This window comes from Thermobia domestica, chromosome 3 (assembly GCF_964235325.1).
Source record: "Thermobia domestica chromosome 3, izTheDome1.hap1.1, whole genome shotgun sequence".
NCBI lineage: Eukaryota > Metazoa > Arthropoda > Insecta > Zygentoma > Lepismatidae > Thermobia > Thermobia domestica.
Window position 1 is genome coordinate 262,540,120 of NC_137456.1, and position 17,234 is coordinate 262,557,353.

The window sequence follows — 17,234 nt, forward strand, 5'->3', positions numbered from 1 at the left end:
GGTATAACTTGTTACTGTGTTGCACTGACGATCGGCACATTAACAGAAAGTTATACTCGTATTTCCATGAAAATCGATTATTAAGCCTTTGAAATCTGTAAAAAACATGTTTCCTCTGCTGCTGTTTTATTGATCTAGATGAAGTTTTCAGTTTAAGTGGAACATAAAATAGGACACAAAAATTCATTTTACTACGCACCTAGTTTGCAGTGTTGTTGCGTAATAACTAAAAGAATATCTAGAAGGAATGGCTTCAAGTGAAATTCTCTTAAATATTCCTAAATTAGTTTTTCTTTCTCATACACAGAAATGTATCGTACATTACATAAACTGAAAATGCACAATCTTGCAAATCGATCGAGATATAACCTGTTTCAGTGTTACACTAACGGTGTGATCTGCAGTGATTTAAAGAGATCCCATCGATGTCTGTAAATTTACACGAGTACTAAAAGGTTAATGGCCCCAGGACCCAGGTGTTGTACTTATATTTTGACAAACAACTATTTTTTAATTATAAGGATTCTAATGAATATTTCTAATATAATGGCAAAAGTTCCCAAGTAAAGGGAGAGTTATCGCTTCCCTGGCCCTTGGTCTATGTGAAAGAATACAGACCTAAAGGAGAATTTGCAAGTATTGTAGAACAGTTTCATTTTTCAGAATTTAAGTATTAACGTATTAATGTTACGTTATCAGAAAAGTAAAGATCTGTGGCCTATTTGGCTAGAGGTGGCTATCGGGTTCAAGCCGCCCCCGAAATAAATTTGTTATATGTACAAATTTATTAAAGTTTGTCGGCACCTAAAAGGAAAAAATGTGCTATATTCACGTGATGTGCATAGCCATTTCCCGAAAACAGTCCTAAATACCCCGCTGGTAGTGATACTTGATCGAATACGCATGTGATTCTGATTATGAGTTTTGTATGGTGTTCGACAATAATTTTGAAGTATAAAGAAATGTAGAAATCTAGGTATGTTCTGAAAGGGCTATGAGAATGGATGAAAGTCAAATCTAAACAATTCATGTTCTGCTGTTCGAATATGATTCGTAACATAAAAAAATCCAAGGGGCAAAATATTGTTAGAAGATCAAATTGAGAGAAAAAGTATTTAAACAATTTATGTGATTGGTTGATCAGTAACGATATATTTTGTAGTGTAAGTCAGTAAGATAAACATTTGAAAGTAAAATGTTGCTGATAATTTGTTCTATGTCTTCGTAGTTATGGAAAATGTTAAATCAAATAAGGATATATAAAGTATTACTATATTGTATTTCCGATAAATATTTATTGAAAGATTACGTTAGGGTAGTTATGGAAGATACTTTAGTTTACCCAAGAATGTGTCAAGTTATTACCATGTATTTCCAAGAAATGAAATACTGTTGACATACTTGTAAGATACGTAAGAAGTTAATATTGACCAGCTGAGATTCTTCCAAGAGCATTGCCAGAACGAACTTACAAACAATGAAGAGGTGGACCGGGAAGGATAACTGTGATTATTCCTACATATAAAAGTAAATCTTACTATCCACACCTTCTGTTTCTCGCAAAAATTCCCAGAATGTCGTCTCTCTACGACTTACGGTTACGGAGAAAAGGCTCATCAAATCTCCCGCAACTCAATCAGTTCTAACCAATATCTGGGGAACGGTGGCCAGTTTGCCAGTAGCCAGTTGTCCAGTGCCCACAGGTTACAATTGGGTACCATAATTTCCATCACCCTCTTACATATTGGTCAACACCAATATGATCTCTCTATGGCTTAGGGTTCCCGAGATATGGTTCCTTAAAGCTCCCGAAATCGGGATTATTTTGGGCGATTATGCCGGGAACAGTAAGTCATAGAGAGGTGATGTTGGTCTTGATCAATACGTAAGGGCATGAAAAACCTTTTGGTACTAATATTAACTGGTGGCCATTGTCAAAACTAGTCTCACTTGGACACTTGGTTACTGTTTGAAACCAAAATGTTCACCAATCTCTTAGATATTTATCAACAGCAACATCATGTTTCTATGACTGAAGGTCCCAGAGATATGGATCCTTAGATCTCTTGAAATCATCCATTTTTGGCCAATATCTTTTGAACGGTAAGAATGACGCGAAAAATTCCGTCCCTTTCTCAGTTTTTGATGCTTTGTCGAATCGAGGGCTTAAAATTGAAAAAAATACAAATACGGGACAGATACACAGACATACAGAATCCAGTAACCAAATTTTTAAGTTCGTTGAAAATAAAGTATATATTGTAATTTGATAGTCTCAGTGTATCGCTTTGATACAAGTGAATTGCTTTCAACATCTTTCGTTAAAGCAATTACACTGCATCAATTAAATATCAATTATAATTTTAATTGTGTATTTGTAATAATAACTAGCTGAACCTGCGTCTTTACACACAGCATCATTCATATACACCTTGTTTTTCCTTACACACCTTGTTTTTCCTCACATCTGTACATGTCCCTTTGCAGACACAAGTGAAAGAAGTCTTGGTAAAAATCAGCAAGAGATACCGTAAAGAGAAGAATTTTTTCGATTACTTTTTCAATATCTCGTACCTTTTGTAAGATTTGAGCCTACTTCCGGTTGCAGTTTTTAATTCATGTATGATCTACGTTTTCTTTCTTCTTGCATGTAGTATGTAATAAGCAAATACATAAACTAAGTAACTCTACCGCCCGTGGAACCCGGTGATTCAATGCCGCGTTCACAAAAGCTCTCCACTGACTTCTATCCTTAACCAATTGGATGCAGTTTCTACTTTTTACTTCTATTTCTGCGAAATTTATCTTAATATTGCCCTCCCACATGCACCTAGGTCTTCCTAATGGTCATTTTCTGGCTGGTCTTCCATTAAGATTTTGAAAGAGTTCGTTCTTTCTTCCATCCAGGCTATGTGGCCTGCCCAACTGAGCCTTTTAGATTTGATGACTGTAACAATGTTTGATAATCCGTATAAATTATGTAGTTCCTCGTTATGAAGATTCCGCCATTCCCTATTCCCGTTTCTCTTGGGTCCGAATATTCGTATCTTAATTAACTGGCCACCTGGAGCTTTAACCAGTTTTAAAAAGTAGGGTATCCGTAGCTGGCGGAGAAAAATAAGCGAGTGACTTAGTGTTTCCATCCCCATTGGTTGAGTTGAATCGCGATCATCTTATATACGGTTGGATTACTTGCCTCTTTGAGGTTCAAAGAAACAACCGTCGAGTTGATTTTAAGCCTCCACGGAGGCTAACACACGAACTTGAAGTCAACTATTGACGACTTTGCTATTCTCTTGGCTTACGATTTATTTTTGATACTCTCCTCTTCGGAGGAAGAGATACCTGAAAAAAGTTGACGACTTTGGTACCTATACAGGCGAACGATTACTTTCGTATTTCTTCTCTGGAGGAAAGAGCATCTTAAGAAAACTCTAAACTTAGAGCTTTGCTCTAAGACCAGAATATACACAGGGGCCGTCAGTACCTTTTGTGGTAAGCTGGCGCCATCTCCCACCTTATAAAGACGGCTTCTCAGAAGACATCAGCGAAATCAGATACAAATGTACAATCAACCCGTATTCCAGGTCTTAGGGAAAAATAATAAAGCCAAAGTACAAACCAGAAGATTTTCTGGTGCCTTTAGGCAAAAAGAAGCAAGCATCCGCCCCAACGAAATTGAAATCCACTACACCTATTGCTTCGCAACCATCCACTTCAAATACTTCTGAAGATATAGATTTCACGGTTGTAGTAATGGTAAAGCGACGTAGGTCTTCTTTAGCAAACCTTAACAAAGCAAAAAACCTCATTAATTGTCCGTCAGCATATCCACCTCTCCCACTCAGCAACAAGTTCGATCTTTTGTCCCCAACACAATCAGATAATGCTAGCACTAACACTGCAGTGACAAAGCAGCCACCCAATTTCAAGCCTCCTCCGATCTTCATCTACGGAATTACTAATACCTATACATTTATTAACACCTTGTCACGAGCATTGAAGGAGCCCTCTCCAGCTGAGCCCAATAAGGAGCGCATTCGAATTCAACCAACAAACAGAGATGATTATAATTCTATTAAGGCTTATTGCGAACAAACAAAAACTGAGTATGCTACACCGTGGGGCGTGGGGCGTGGCCTATTAAGGTAGTTGTCCGAAAACTGCCTATAGACACCGACTTAGACGACCTGAAGGACGAACTGTTGCGTCTCGGTTACAAACCAATAAACGTCCACCAAATGTCTCGTAAAAGCAAGACAGATGACAAGAAAATTATGATGGCACTTTTTTGGTTGCTTTGGAACGAATTGCAGCTGTTAAGGAGATATATATACTATTACCAACATACTTCATTATAAGGTCCACATCGAACCATACAAGCCTCCCTCAATGCTGCAATGATACAGATGCTAACGCTTGGGACATTCACAAGACACCTGCCAAGCGCACCCGCGCTGTCTCAAATGTGGTCAATTTCATTTCACCCAATCCTGCAGTAAAGCGGACTCCTCCACACCCGCCACTTGCGCCAACCATCAGGGAGATCACCCGGCAAATTACCATGGCTGTCCAGTCTTTAAATCATATTCTGAGGCTTTTAAATTGCCGGCCCAGCAGCCGAGAAAACTTCCAGATAAGACCAAGAAAAAATTCAATAAATCATTAAAAGAGACGATTCCCATCCCAACTGTTGTCAATATCCAACCTAACGCTACGGACATTGAGGACGTTGAGGCTTCCACTTCTTCCCACACCCATTCTGCCTCTGCCCAACAACAAGAGAGGCCTAAAGAAAACCTGGACTTAAAGTCCACTCTTTCATTCCTTAAGGGCTTATCTTTCCGCAAAATAATAACGCATATTAAACGTGATATTACTCATTTCCGACAAGCAGCAGACTCAACTTCCAAGGCTGCAACAGTAATAGAAACAATAGCGGAAAAGGTTGACGATGGCAGTTTTAAACTCTAGCGTCCTACATCATTCACTTATACTTACTACGTGGAATGCAGATGGTCTCGAGGTGCAGGAACAAGTGCTTATTCGATTTCCAACCCTCCATAGAGTTAATGTCATGTTTATACAAGAAACACACTTCACTGCTCGGATCACTACTTGTCCCCTACCCAATTATATTGTCTACCGACAGGATAGAGTGGGCAGACAGAAAAGAGGTTTTTCTACTTATAATCAAAAAGGCATTCCCAGTCAGGTTGATTTCAATCGCACCTCTACTTACCTTGGAGGCACTTGCTGTTGAGCTAATAACTCCAGGCGTTCCATTAATATTGGTTACCAGGTACAGGTCCCCGGCCACACAACTAGAGCCCACAGAATTCGATGTTACTGCTAACTTAGGGCAAGATCATCTTAGCTAGAATCTTAATGCTAAGCATGGAGAATGGAACTCCATTATTCTAAACACTGCTGGAGATGCTCTACATGAATATCTCCTCACGTCCAACTTCATCATCAGTGCTCCACCAGATCCAACTCATTATCCAAAGTTTGGTGGACAACCCGATGTGCTTGACGTCGCTCTTTGCAAACATGTCTTTTGCTGTCCATCCTTATGTCATTTCATATTTCGACTCTGACCAGGATCCAGTCATTTTCCATGTTTCACACCGCAGCATTGTCCATTCTGCCTCTATCTTTAAGCAAATGGAAACTGATTGGGATATATTTAAACAGCAACTAAACACCATGATCGATCTACGAGAGCGACCAGCCACCATTGAGGACATTGATCAAGCGGTTTCTCACATCACATTAGCATTACGAACAGCAGAAGCAGCGAGTTCCACAACCATAATCTCCTCAACACACACCGGTCAATGCGACAGTCTACATCTGCAAATCTATCTTCATTTAAAACGTTGGGCTAGACGCCAATGGCAGCACACACTACATCCAGCATACAAGACATTGTGCAATACATTGCATGCGAAGCTCAAGGTGCTCACACAACGACAAAATGAACAATACTAGGAAAATAATTTTCGAAATGTCACGCTAAATGATCGCAAACTTTGGACATACCAGCGTGCAACAAATGCTTCCAGAGCTAGAATCTTTTAAGGACCACAAGGACTGACTCAAAACACTTAGTCGCAAGCGGATATTTTCCCTGACTCTCTGGAAGAACAGTTACAGCCCAATAGAGCACGTCTTGTTCCCTATCTCAAACTGCACATCCGAACCACACTATATATCATAAATACACAAAACCCTACACATGACATCACCTTAGTTACAACTCGAGAAATAGAAAGACATATCAGCTGTCTTCCGGCAAAACAGCATGTGGGCCCGATAGGATTCGATCTGAGATCCTAAAACATCCAACCAGAAAACTACTGGTGTTTCTAACATATTTATTTAATGGCATTTTTCAATTATGCTATTTCCCGAAGGCCTGGAAGGAAGCTGGTATTATCACCATTCCCAAACCTGGGAAGAATCCACTGTTCCCAGAAAACTATAGGCCGATACGTCTTCTGTCACACCTAGGTAAACTCTTTGAACGTGTTTTTCTCTTGAGGCTGACACAGCATGTAGTTGCTAGTGACATTCTAGCATTCCATCAGTTTGGGTTTCGTGCCCAACATAGTACTACTACACAACTCGTGCGAGTAGTAGATCATTTAACAGTGGCTTTCAATAGCAAACAGCACACCATTGGAGTCTACCTGGATGTCTCAAAAGTCTTTGATTAAGTCTGGTTAGCAGGATTATGATATAAACTTTACACGCAAGGTTTTCCAGATCGTCTTCTTCATTTACTGCGTTCCTACCTCATTGGCAGAAAATTTCATGTGTTGGTCATAGAAGTTTGACAACAAAGGTTTGAAAACTCTCGAATTTATTCATTTTCAGTAGCTTTTATACACATTTTAATATCGCAAATGGTTATGATATTGCATAAAGACTTTAACACCTTGAAACCCAGTTCGAGTATGCCAGTGTTAGAAAATAAATCTTATTTGAGAGTGAGGGTGCTAAGTAAAGGCAAGTGAGGTTTGGACAATGGCTATATTTGGTTTGATATGTCATTCCAAAATATTATACTTGTCTCTACAACTTTTTTCAACAAAATTGAAAGCAATGTCAGGAAACAAATCAAACTAAAACACTAGCTTAAAGTTTTCAACTTAGTTGCTAATCATAATTTCATATTTTTTTAGTTAATATGTCTTAATTCAAAGATAGAGGGGAAAGGTACTTACTAGAAGCAGCAGATTTTAATTGAGGATCATTGACGTAATTTTCAGCGTCAATCTGGACACTTGCAGATATTAATGTAATTAGGCCTCCAAACTGAAAAGAAAAATTTCCTTAATTATCTATAAGACAATTACATTTATAACAAACATTACTCAGTAGGTGGTCAGCTGGTAAGACGAATCAGTTTTGTCAAAAATCAATTTTTAAGCCAAGAGTTAAACAACAGAAATATTATACACGTAATAGTTAGTTGGTAGCAAGAAACGTCCACGTTATATTCAAAATGTTTTAATCATCTATTGCTATAAAAAATACGAGAATAAGTTAGTCTAAAGATTATAAAACTAAACTGAATAATATTTCTTTAAAGAAATAAGCATATGATGTATCTGTGATTTACAACCATACTGAAGGTCCTGACAATTTACTTCTAAATCGAGCTGCAAACCACATGGTGTTCCTTTCCAAATAATTCCCCTCACTGTAACACACTTATCCATGTGTGTTTACCACACCTCTATGAATTATAGGAAACATTGATCCTTTGGAGAGTTTCGTCGTTACGCTATTTTTGATGCTAGTTATGCGTTCAAACTGAAACACCTTAGTAATACTTTTTACCTTGAAACAATGTATCACTGAGGTAAGATCTGCTAAATAAGATGGTTTGACCATGATGACTATGTTGTCGGAGAGGAAATGTTCAATTCTAGGAGCCCTGTGGCTTAGTGGATGTAATAATGCTCAAATCTTGACTAATGACCTCCAAAGATATTTTTTTTAAATATCCAGCTGAATTGCGATCATTCGAGCAGTTTCGCGATATTCTCCGACAAATACCAGCGTTAGTAGTTCTAGTTTCACATTCATCATGCTCTAGATCGATTCTGCACATGGAATCATCTTTGATTTCCTCCCGCCTCTCATGTAATTTCGTGTGCTACTTAGAACTACTTATGCGTAACATGGTGCTCTCTCCACACACTTGGTGAAACATTTAAAGTCATTGTGAAGGAGTTGCCCCAGCCGTGCTTTGAATTTCATATTGCTTCATTGCACCATGTTCCTAAGTTCTCACCGGTAAAGACAATAATATAAATAAAATCATTTTAAAACTAATAGTTTCAGACCTTAAAGCAGCTTTCCCAATCAATAGGTCATGGTGCAGTATGACGGTTCCCTCTCTCCTATAATATACCATGATGTGATGCTCTTAGAACGTTTTGCAATTATAGAAATTATTTACAAAGCCTTACATCCATTTGTAATTAGACTACGTGACTTGTGTTGATATTCAATAATTTGGTAACATAAGAAACACCCTTAAATGGATAAAGGTAGTTCGAATGAGATATCCAAATACTTACAAGGAAGGGTCACGCAGTGGCTCCGCTGAGATCCAAACGAGACAGTTGTGTTTGCATTTGATATGTTATAATTAGACGAATCCCAAAGTTATACGTGCCACCGGGCGGAATGTCGTGAGTTACAACATATTTTGTAATATAAAAGCTACAAAGCTGGCAGAATAGTTTGAACCGAGTCATTTGTTCGGAAACAGTTGGGTAAATGGAAAACTCGGACAATACTTATCCCATCATTTTCAACGACAAACATTTTTGGGCTAAAAACTTTGTCTCAGGGTCCCCCGCAGGATCCCAGACGGGGTCCAACTCAAAATTTTCAAATGGCAAGGGGGGTTAAGTAGCACATCATTTGAAAGCTGTTGTAAAATGAAAGAAAATGCAGCAATTCTCGTCTCTCTACGACAACGCTGTGCAAAATGACGACGGGTCAAAATGTAAACAAAAGCTTAATTGAAAAGTCCATGGTTATCCCTATAAATCGGAAACGGTGAGACAAATATGAAAATAGGAAAGGGAGTGTGGCATTATTTTCAAAGTACAACAATTTGAGTTAAAGCGTCTTGTCCCAGGGTGCCAACAGGGTCACAGGTGGGGTCCAACTAAAAGGTTTTAAATGGCAAGAGAGTTTAAGAAGCTCATCGTTTGCAAGATCTTGTTAAATGAAAGTAGATGGATCAAGTCTTGACTTTCTACGACAACCCTGTGCAAAACTGCGGCTGGTCAAAATGTAAACAAAAGCTTAATTGAAAAAGTATGGCCACCTTGAAGCCAAGATGGCCGCTTAAAACCTATGTCATTCATAGTAGAAATCTAAATCTCTATTTTTCTCTATTGTGTATTTAGAAATAATAGAAAGACTAAAGAACAATTGAATTTCGATTCACTTCAACTATTATTTCATTCGGTAACAACAGATATATATTTTGTTCTTAATACACGTTCGTCACGGTTCTCTGGACATTATTTACTTGAATATAACGAATATGCGATGAACACACAACTCTGATTTCCAACTCACACTGCTAAACAAAAGTTGAATACCTTCGGGTATTTTTCTTATTTTCTCATACGTAGTTCATACAGAAAGAACTTGGTGCACCAGTAGGTCGGGGGCTCTAATGTAACGTATTCGTGATGGTTACATTTGTATGTCATTCGTTGGTTTGATCGCAATACTTCAAGCAATAGCAAATATACAAAAAAAATCATATGCAAGATTGGCGAGTAGTACCAAACATGTGTAAGTCATTTCAGTACATCGAGCTGCGTCAAATTTTGTTGGTTTGGTCACAGTATTCCAGGAAATAACATATTTATGTACAAACTCATTTTTCACGCTGGCAGCCACATTGGATTACAGATTATACTCTTTGATATTTTGTGAATATCTACTATTAACCATAAACGTTCGATTCTTCAACACCAGTGGTGTGAGCTGGATATGCGTTGATACATAGTGCGGCATTTTGAACTCAGGATGTTGCGTTTTTGAACATTTTGCATATTTTAGTCACTAATCAACATCAATGCCAAATTTGTTTTCGTATCTTCAGCAGTTTGTTACGCTTATCCTTTCGATATAGGCTTGAAGCGGCCCTCTTGGATTCAAGGTGGCAATAGATTTTCAATTAAGCTTTTTTTTACATTTTGACCCACCGCAATTTTGGACAGGGTTGTCGTAGAAAGTCGAGATGCGCTCCGTCTTCTTTCACTTAACAACAGCTTTCAAACGATGTCCTACGTCTCTTGCCATTTGAAACTTTTTCGTTGGACCCCACCTGGGACCATGTGGGGACCCTGGGACAAGACGTTTTCACTTTAATCGTTGTACTTTGAAAATAATGCCACACATCCTTTCCTGTTTTCACATTTGTCTTACCGTTTCCGATTTATTGGGGTGACCATGGACTTTTCAATGACGTTTTAGTTTACACTTTGACACATCGCCATTTTGCACAGGGTTGTTGTAGAGAGTAGAGACGTGCTGTATTTTCTTTCATTTTATAACAGCTTTCAAATGATGTGCCACTTAACCCCGCTTGCCATTTGAAAATTTTGAGTTGGACTCCGTCTGCGATCCTGCGGGGGACCCTGGAACAAAGTTTTTAGCCCAAAAATGTTTGTCGTTGAAAATGGTGGGATACGTGTTGGCCAAGTTTTCCACTTACTCAACCGTTTTCGAAAAAATGACTCGGTTCAAACTATTATGCCAGGTAATTTTTTTTGTAGTTCTTACATTACAAAATATGTTGTAACTCACGATATTCTGCTCGCTGCCACGTATAACTTTGGGATTCGTCTAATTATAACATATCAAATGCAAACACAATTGTCTCGTTGAGATGTCAGCGGAGCCACTGCGTGACCCTTCCTTGTTAGATATGAGATGGATTTTTACACGAATTAGGGTTATGTGTAAATTATTATTTCTTAGGAATGAGTTAACATAAGTACATTTAATTATACACATGACGCAGAGCGAGGTTTCAGAGATGCTTATCTTTTCTCTGGTTTAAAATAACTTGATTGTAAATTTTAAATGTTGCTCAAATTGGTCGTGTTACGAAAGTATCGATGCAGTTTACCAGCAATTTTAGTTGACATAGTGCACAGTGTCAAGTAAGATTGTACCACTTTTTATTACGTTCTTCTAAATATTACACTGTTCAACAAATTTTGATCGAAAGTATGTAAATTCTTTGAAATTGCGATTTTTACATTCATTTAAGCATAATATGAAAGGAAATGATAATAGAAAAATTTTATTAGCTCAGGTTATGAAAAAAACTATCTTGAACAACAGTACCTGTATATATACAAATGCATTAATATTTATAGAACATTTAAGCAAAATCCTTGTATAACCCTACATTTCACTATTTTTCTATTTCACGGTGAGATGATAATCTGGGGAGTTAAGAAGTACCCTAACCTATAGCTTTCTATACCCTTGTACTTCCTTTTTCAAAATTGCGCAAATACCAGTTTCACAGCGATACAGAAAATAAAGTAACCGTGGTCAAGTTAAACATTAACAATTCCGTAATAAAAATCAGTATTAACATCAAAACAAGAAAAATATGTACAAATACCTTTTTGTGCAAGAACTACACTGCAATGTAGACAAAAGTTTCAAGTGATTCCTCGTACAGGATTATGTTTGTTTTATTTTGAGCGTCTTCGCTTGGCTTGCCTTTTGTAGGTTACATCTGGAGCATCCCTTGCAATAGTCCAACAGTAGTCGGCCAATATTTTAGAACTCCACTTTCCCTCATATCTCTTCTCCATGGCTGCAATATCTGGATGGAAACTTTCACCATGTTCGTCACTTACTGCTCCACAATCTTCGGAAAAGAAGTCTAGGTGTGAATGAAGAAAGTGGAGTTTCAGAGACATATTGCAACCAATATTTTCGTAGCACAATAACAACTTTGCTACCAGTTGTTTGTAATTTGTTGCTCGGTGTCTTCCCAAGAACTGTGAACAAACACTCTTCAAGCTTTCCCACGCAGCTTTCTCCTCACCTTGGATAATTTCGTCGAACTTGTGATCTTTGAATAGTTGCCTAATCTGTGGCCCTATGAAAACACCCTCTTTAACTTTGGCATCACTTAATCGAGGGAATTGTTCTCTTAGGTACTTATAGGCCTCATCCTCTTGGTTCATGCTCTTAACAATACTTTTCATAAGACCTAATTTAATATGTAGAGGGGGAAGTAAAATTCGGTTACGATCTACCAGTGGTTCATGCTGCACATTTTTCACTCCCGGCTGAAGAGTTTCTTTAGTACTCCAATCACTTTTGCGGTAATAAGATCCACGATCTCTGCTGTCCCATTGACATATAAAGCAACAATACTTTGTATACCCTATCTGCATACCTAGCAACAGTGCTATTAGTTGAAGGTCACCACAAATGAGCCACTGAAAATCGTAATATTTAATGGCTTGAAGTAAACGTTTCAAGTTTTCATAAGATTCCTTCATATGAACTGCGTAACCTACAGGAATTGAAGGAAGTTCATTTACAATATGTAAAATCACTGCCTTTAAACTCACCTCGGACGAATCTATAAAGAGCCTCCTCTCCGTAGGTTCGTAATTAATTTTAAGTGCCCTCATGAGACCATTTACATCTGTACATGCCACAAGAGTGTCTTCCATAGTAAAAAATGAAGTGAACATCTTCTCCCTATTCCGATACACTGAAATATTTACTTTTTCCTGCAATAAATTCCATTGCTTTAAGCGTGACGCTAAAATTTCGGCTTTGCTTTTCGAGAGGTCCAAGTCTCTGATTAGATCACCTAGTTCCTCTTGAGTAAGTCTATGTGGTTCACATGCAGGTTCTTCTACAACAAACGTAGGGTCCTTCGAAGTACTTGATTCAGGAACTTCAACTTCTTGATCATCATCAGAAAAAAGATCGTGTTCTTTAGGTGGGTCAGGAACAGGTAGTCCTTCTCCATGTGGAACAAGGCGCATTGCAGAAGGAATGTTAGGATAGATCAAGGCCCGCTTCTTCTTCGTGGAAATTCCCTTCTTGACGGAAGGAACCATACAAAAATAACAATCTCTGATGTGGTCGCTTGGCTCCCTCCAAATCATGGGCACTGCAAAAGGCATTGAGCGCCCCTTCCCATTAATCCAATTTCTTAGATTGCTGGCACAATGTGGGGTGCCCAAGATTTATCTTGGTCTCCAATTTTACAACCAAAGTAATATTGATAGGCTTTTCTTAATAGCGGTGTTATAATCTGCTTTTGTGAGGAAAATGTCACTTCCCCGTACACGTAGCAGAAGCTATCCGCACTGTTTACACAATTTCGCGGCATTTTTGTTTATTGAAATCCTCAAAATGTCACTTGAAATAGTTCCGACAACTATTTAAAAATATACATTCGAAATACCAGTATTATTGCGTACTTGTAGTTGTATTTTTATGTCCTACACTACATATGCGCTACATAAACGTCACACCCAAAACGCTGATAACTGCACTAAACCTGTCTTTTCTAACAATAGCAGAACACTACTAAGGGCGGGGAGATTTGCTGTGGGGAAAATAACCTCTGTTTTTTAGTAAAACACTAGGTATTTGCCCCCGAGGTATTTTTGCGAAAACCCGGGGTTTTTCAGTGAAGAGATTTGCTCATTATCAACCGTGGGGTGAAATACCCAGGGTTTTTCTTGAAATCCACCGACTTGCTGTACATGTGACTGAAAAGTATTATTTTCCCTGTCTGTCTAATCGAGTAGAACCCAGCGAACGTTTCTTGCTTTCTTGTGAGCACGGTTATATCTTTCTTCTGCAGTGTTTTGAGGATATTTATTTATTTATTTCATAAGGACAACACAACAGGCTTAATGCCCAGTTATAGTGTCGTATACAGAATTATTTAACATACACTATTATACATACACAAATATACGTTATCTAATTATACATAAGTTATTGCATGATAATTCTTTTGAACTTGTTCTCTTACATTCTAAACACATCTATTACATGAAATCTAATCATTTCATTATATGAAGCACACATTCTCCACAAAGGAGACTTATGTAATATTTTTGTTCTTGCTTTTCTACAATAGAATGTCGCAGCGTTTGCTGTTCTAGTCTTACCTGTTGGGACACGTAATAATACTTCTGAAACTAATTCTGGACAATCAATTTTACCATTTAATAATTTATGTAAGAACAACAAATCAAAAACACATCTCCTTTTTTCTAATGTTTGAAAATTAAAATTCCTTACCAAGTCTTCATAGGAGACATACTTTGGATAGAAAGCGATTTTCTTGTATGTAAGCATTTTTAAGACTTTAAATTGTATATTTTCTATTGCATCAGTGTATTTAATGACATTTGGTGTCCAAACAGCACAACAGTATTCTAATTTTGACCTCACATATGAAAAATATAATCTTATAAATGTTGATTGTTTGCAGAAATCCTGTCCTATCCTATAAATTAAACCTAGGTTTCTATATGCACTACTCGTTAGCGCGTCAATGTGTTGAGTAAAGGTTAATTTGCTATCAAATATAACTCCTAGATCTTTGATAGTATTTGGGGTAGACAAGGAAGGGCCAGGCGTTAACATGTATCTTGTACAAGCATAACCACCATCAGCTATTAATAATCTAAGATTTCTTCCTTCGGCTATGACTCTCAGGGAACAGTTCCTCCAAACTGTTGAATCATGGGTGGAGCGAGGCCAACGTGCAACGATATTTAATATTTTCGTATTAGAATCACAAATTAGCTGTGTATTGATACTATGTACCCCTTTCCTGTTTCTGTACAACTCTGCAGTTGGACCAGAGGGTGTCAGAATTGGAATATGCGTGCAATTAATTGCTCCAAATGCACCAAGGAATTGTGAGACCTCATAAAACTTCAGTTTCACTGCAGGCATTTTTATGAACTGGGGCTTTCTTCTAGCTTTAATTCCAACTACACTGCGAAATATTTTTCCTGCAGTTGTGCGATGCACATTTACCAAATCACCACCCACTCGTTGAAAAGTGCCTGCCCGGAGAATGCGTAATGTAATCAATACCCGTAAATCTGCGGAGCAGTCATGCTTACGTACTGGTTTGTGTAGATATTCTTCAATCAAATGCATTAATGCTCGGAAAGTTTCTTTGGTATAGCCAAAACGATGGCAAAATTCTTAATTACTATAGATTGCCAAAGGATCTACTCTGCCACGTATTGTATAATTTCTTTGTGTGGCTGGTTCTCAATAACATCACCCACGTAATCGATGTGGTCTATTTCGTCCATGTTGATTACAGGAAATTAACCGTCTGAAAAAACACTCCTACCAGTAGGATAAATTTCCCCCAGTAAAGTGCTAGGTATTTAAACCTTGGGTTTTTTCACTGTAGACCAAATATCTTCATTTTTAAAAACCTAGAGATATTTATATAACTCTCCAGACGATAAACCACTGGTGTTTTGCTGGTGTTTTTTTTTACCAAAACCAAGGGGGCAAAAACCTCGGGTTTTCTTGACACACACAAGCCAAATCTCTCCAATTTTAAAAACCTAAATGATAAAACCCAGGGGATTTGAAAACCACTAAGCAAATCTCCCCGCCCTAAGATAAGGAACACAATGAAACCAAGCGTTCATATAGTTTCTCCAGTGTTGCCGGATCAGTGTAACATTTTACCCCAAACGAAGCGAATATATTTATTTTTAAAGCATTATTATTAGACATGCCTGTAAAATGAAAAGTAGAGCTAATATTCGAAAATAACTTTCAAATTCGTGATCAGCACCACAAAATCAATAAGAATTAGCTGATTTTGTTCAATTTACATTTTCGTTGTTGAACAGTGTTACCATTGAGATACTGTGTTAAAAATTTGACGTCACAATTTCATTTAGGCAATTTAAACATATAACTGAAACACCTTTTAAAGTAAGTGTATGCGACAAAATAATATCTCAAGTGAAAAATATATCGATGAATATAGGTTGTTCTTACTGTGTGAACCTCAACTACTCTTAGTATATATGATGACAGCTATTTGTCGAGGCCAATGATAAAATTTAATATTGTTAAATGTATTTAACGGATGTATACATTTCTTTAATTATATTTTTCGTATGCTGGGAAATTATTGACTTAGGTAACTGACTTCATCAGGCCCCAAATTTTCTTGTAAATATTGGCTCAACAATTATTTATCAACGAATAGAAAATAATACGGTTTAGGTAAATAATGAAAACTTCCATTATTTAATATCTTAAAATATATTTCTAAAATTTGTAATTCGTTGGCGAAGTATTTTGGGAAGAAGAATACTATTGAGTAAGCAAGTGTGACCGACAATTAATAAGTGAAGCGATAAAAAAATGGAAATAATACTGAGTGTGTTGAAAAACCAACATTTTCTACCTTTCTTTTGCTTATAATGGTAATATTATAATTTTGATCATTGGTGCGGTCACATTGTAATTTTCATGGCGAGGAAACTGCTTATTACTGTTTACTATTAGTTTAAAGACCACAATGTGTTTGAATATAAGTAAATTTTGCATTACGAAAAAAGTACTGCATTTTTTCGTACACGGCGCATTTACCGTAAGAATAAAGTTCGGAAGGAAAATAAATATATGAAAATATGATGGGTGAAATAGGTTTGTTTTGTTTGATTGGAATTGCTTCTTAAAACAGAAAAAGGCGAATGTTAATAGTGGAACATATTTATGTTTGTTGCGAGTGTATTCCTGTTTACGCATAGTCATAATAAGGAATGATACTTGGTCCCCATGCTCGTGCACCTACAATTTCCTAACTAGCATTTTGAGTTATGATTTTAACATATCCAGTCTTTTTTTTTTTTTTTAAAGTAAGCAGAAGTCCACAAATTATAGGGAAAATTAGAAACAGAGCAGGTAATATATGGTGAAATGAGTCCCAACATATTCAATACTGAAAACTGTATTGATATGCACAGCCTATATTCTTCTTTTGATGACAAAATCGTTAGAAAATTCTATCTAGTAACGCTATATTGGTGACCCCATGCCGTAAACGTTACCTAGTAGCCCACTTGCCGGTAAATGTCGATCGTCGCTATAGCGACGCGTTAAAGGACTGCCGCTGGCGGCAG

At 37.4% G+C, this 17,234-nt stretch overlaps 1 protein-coding gene across 1 annotated transcript in view; it reads right to left on the reverse strand.

Moving 5' to 3' along the window:
• Positions 1-17,234, reverse strand: part of LOC145681036 (uncharacterized) — a 75,966-nt gene that overhangs the window by 26,244 nt on the left and 32,488 nt on the right. Inside the window, exon 3 of the mRNA XM_081752358.1 lies at positions 7,233-7,323. Within this exon, the coding sequence (XP_081608484.1) occupies positions 7,233-7,323 (91 nt within the window). The remainder of the gene's footprint in view (positions 1-7,232; positions 7,324-17,234) is intronic.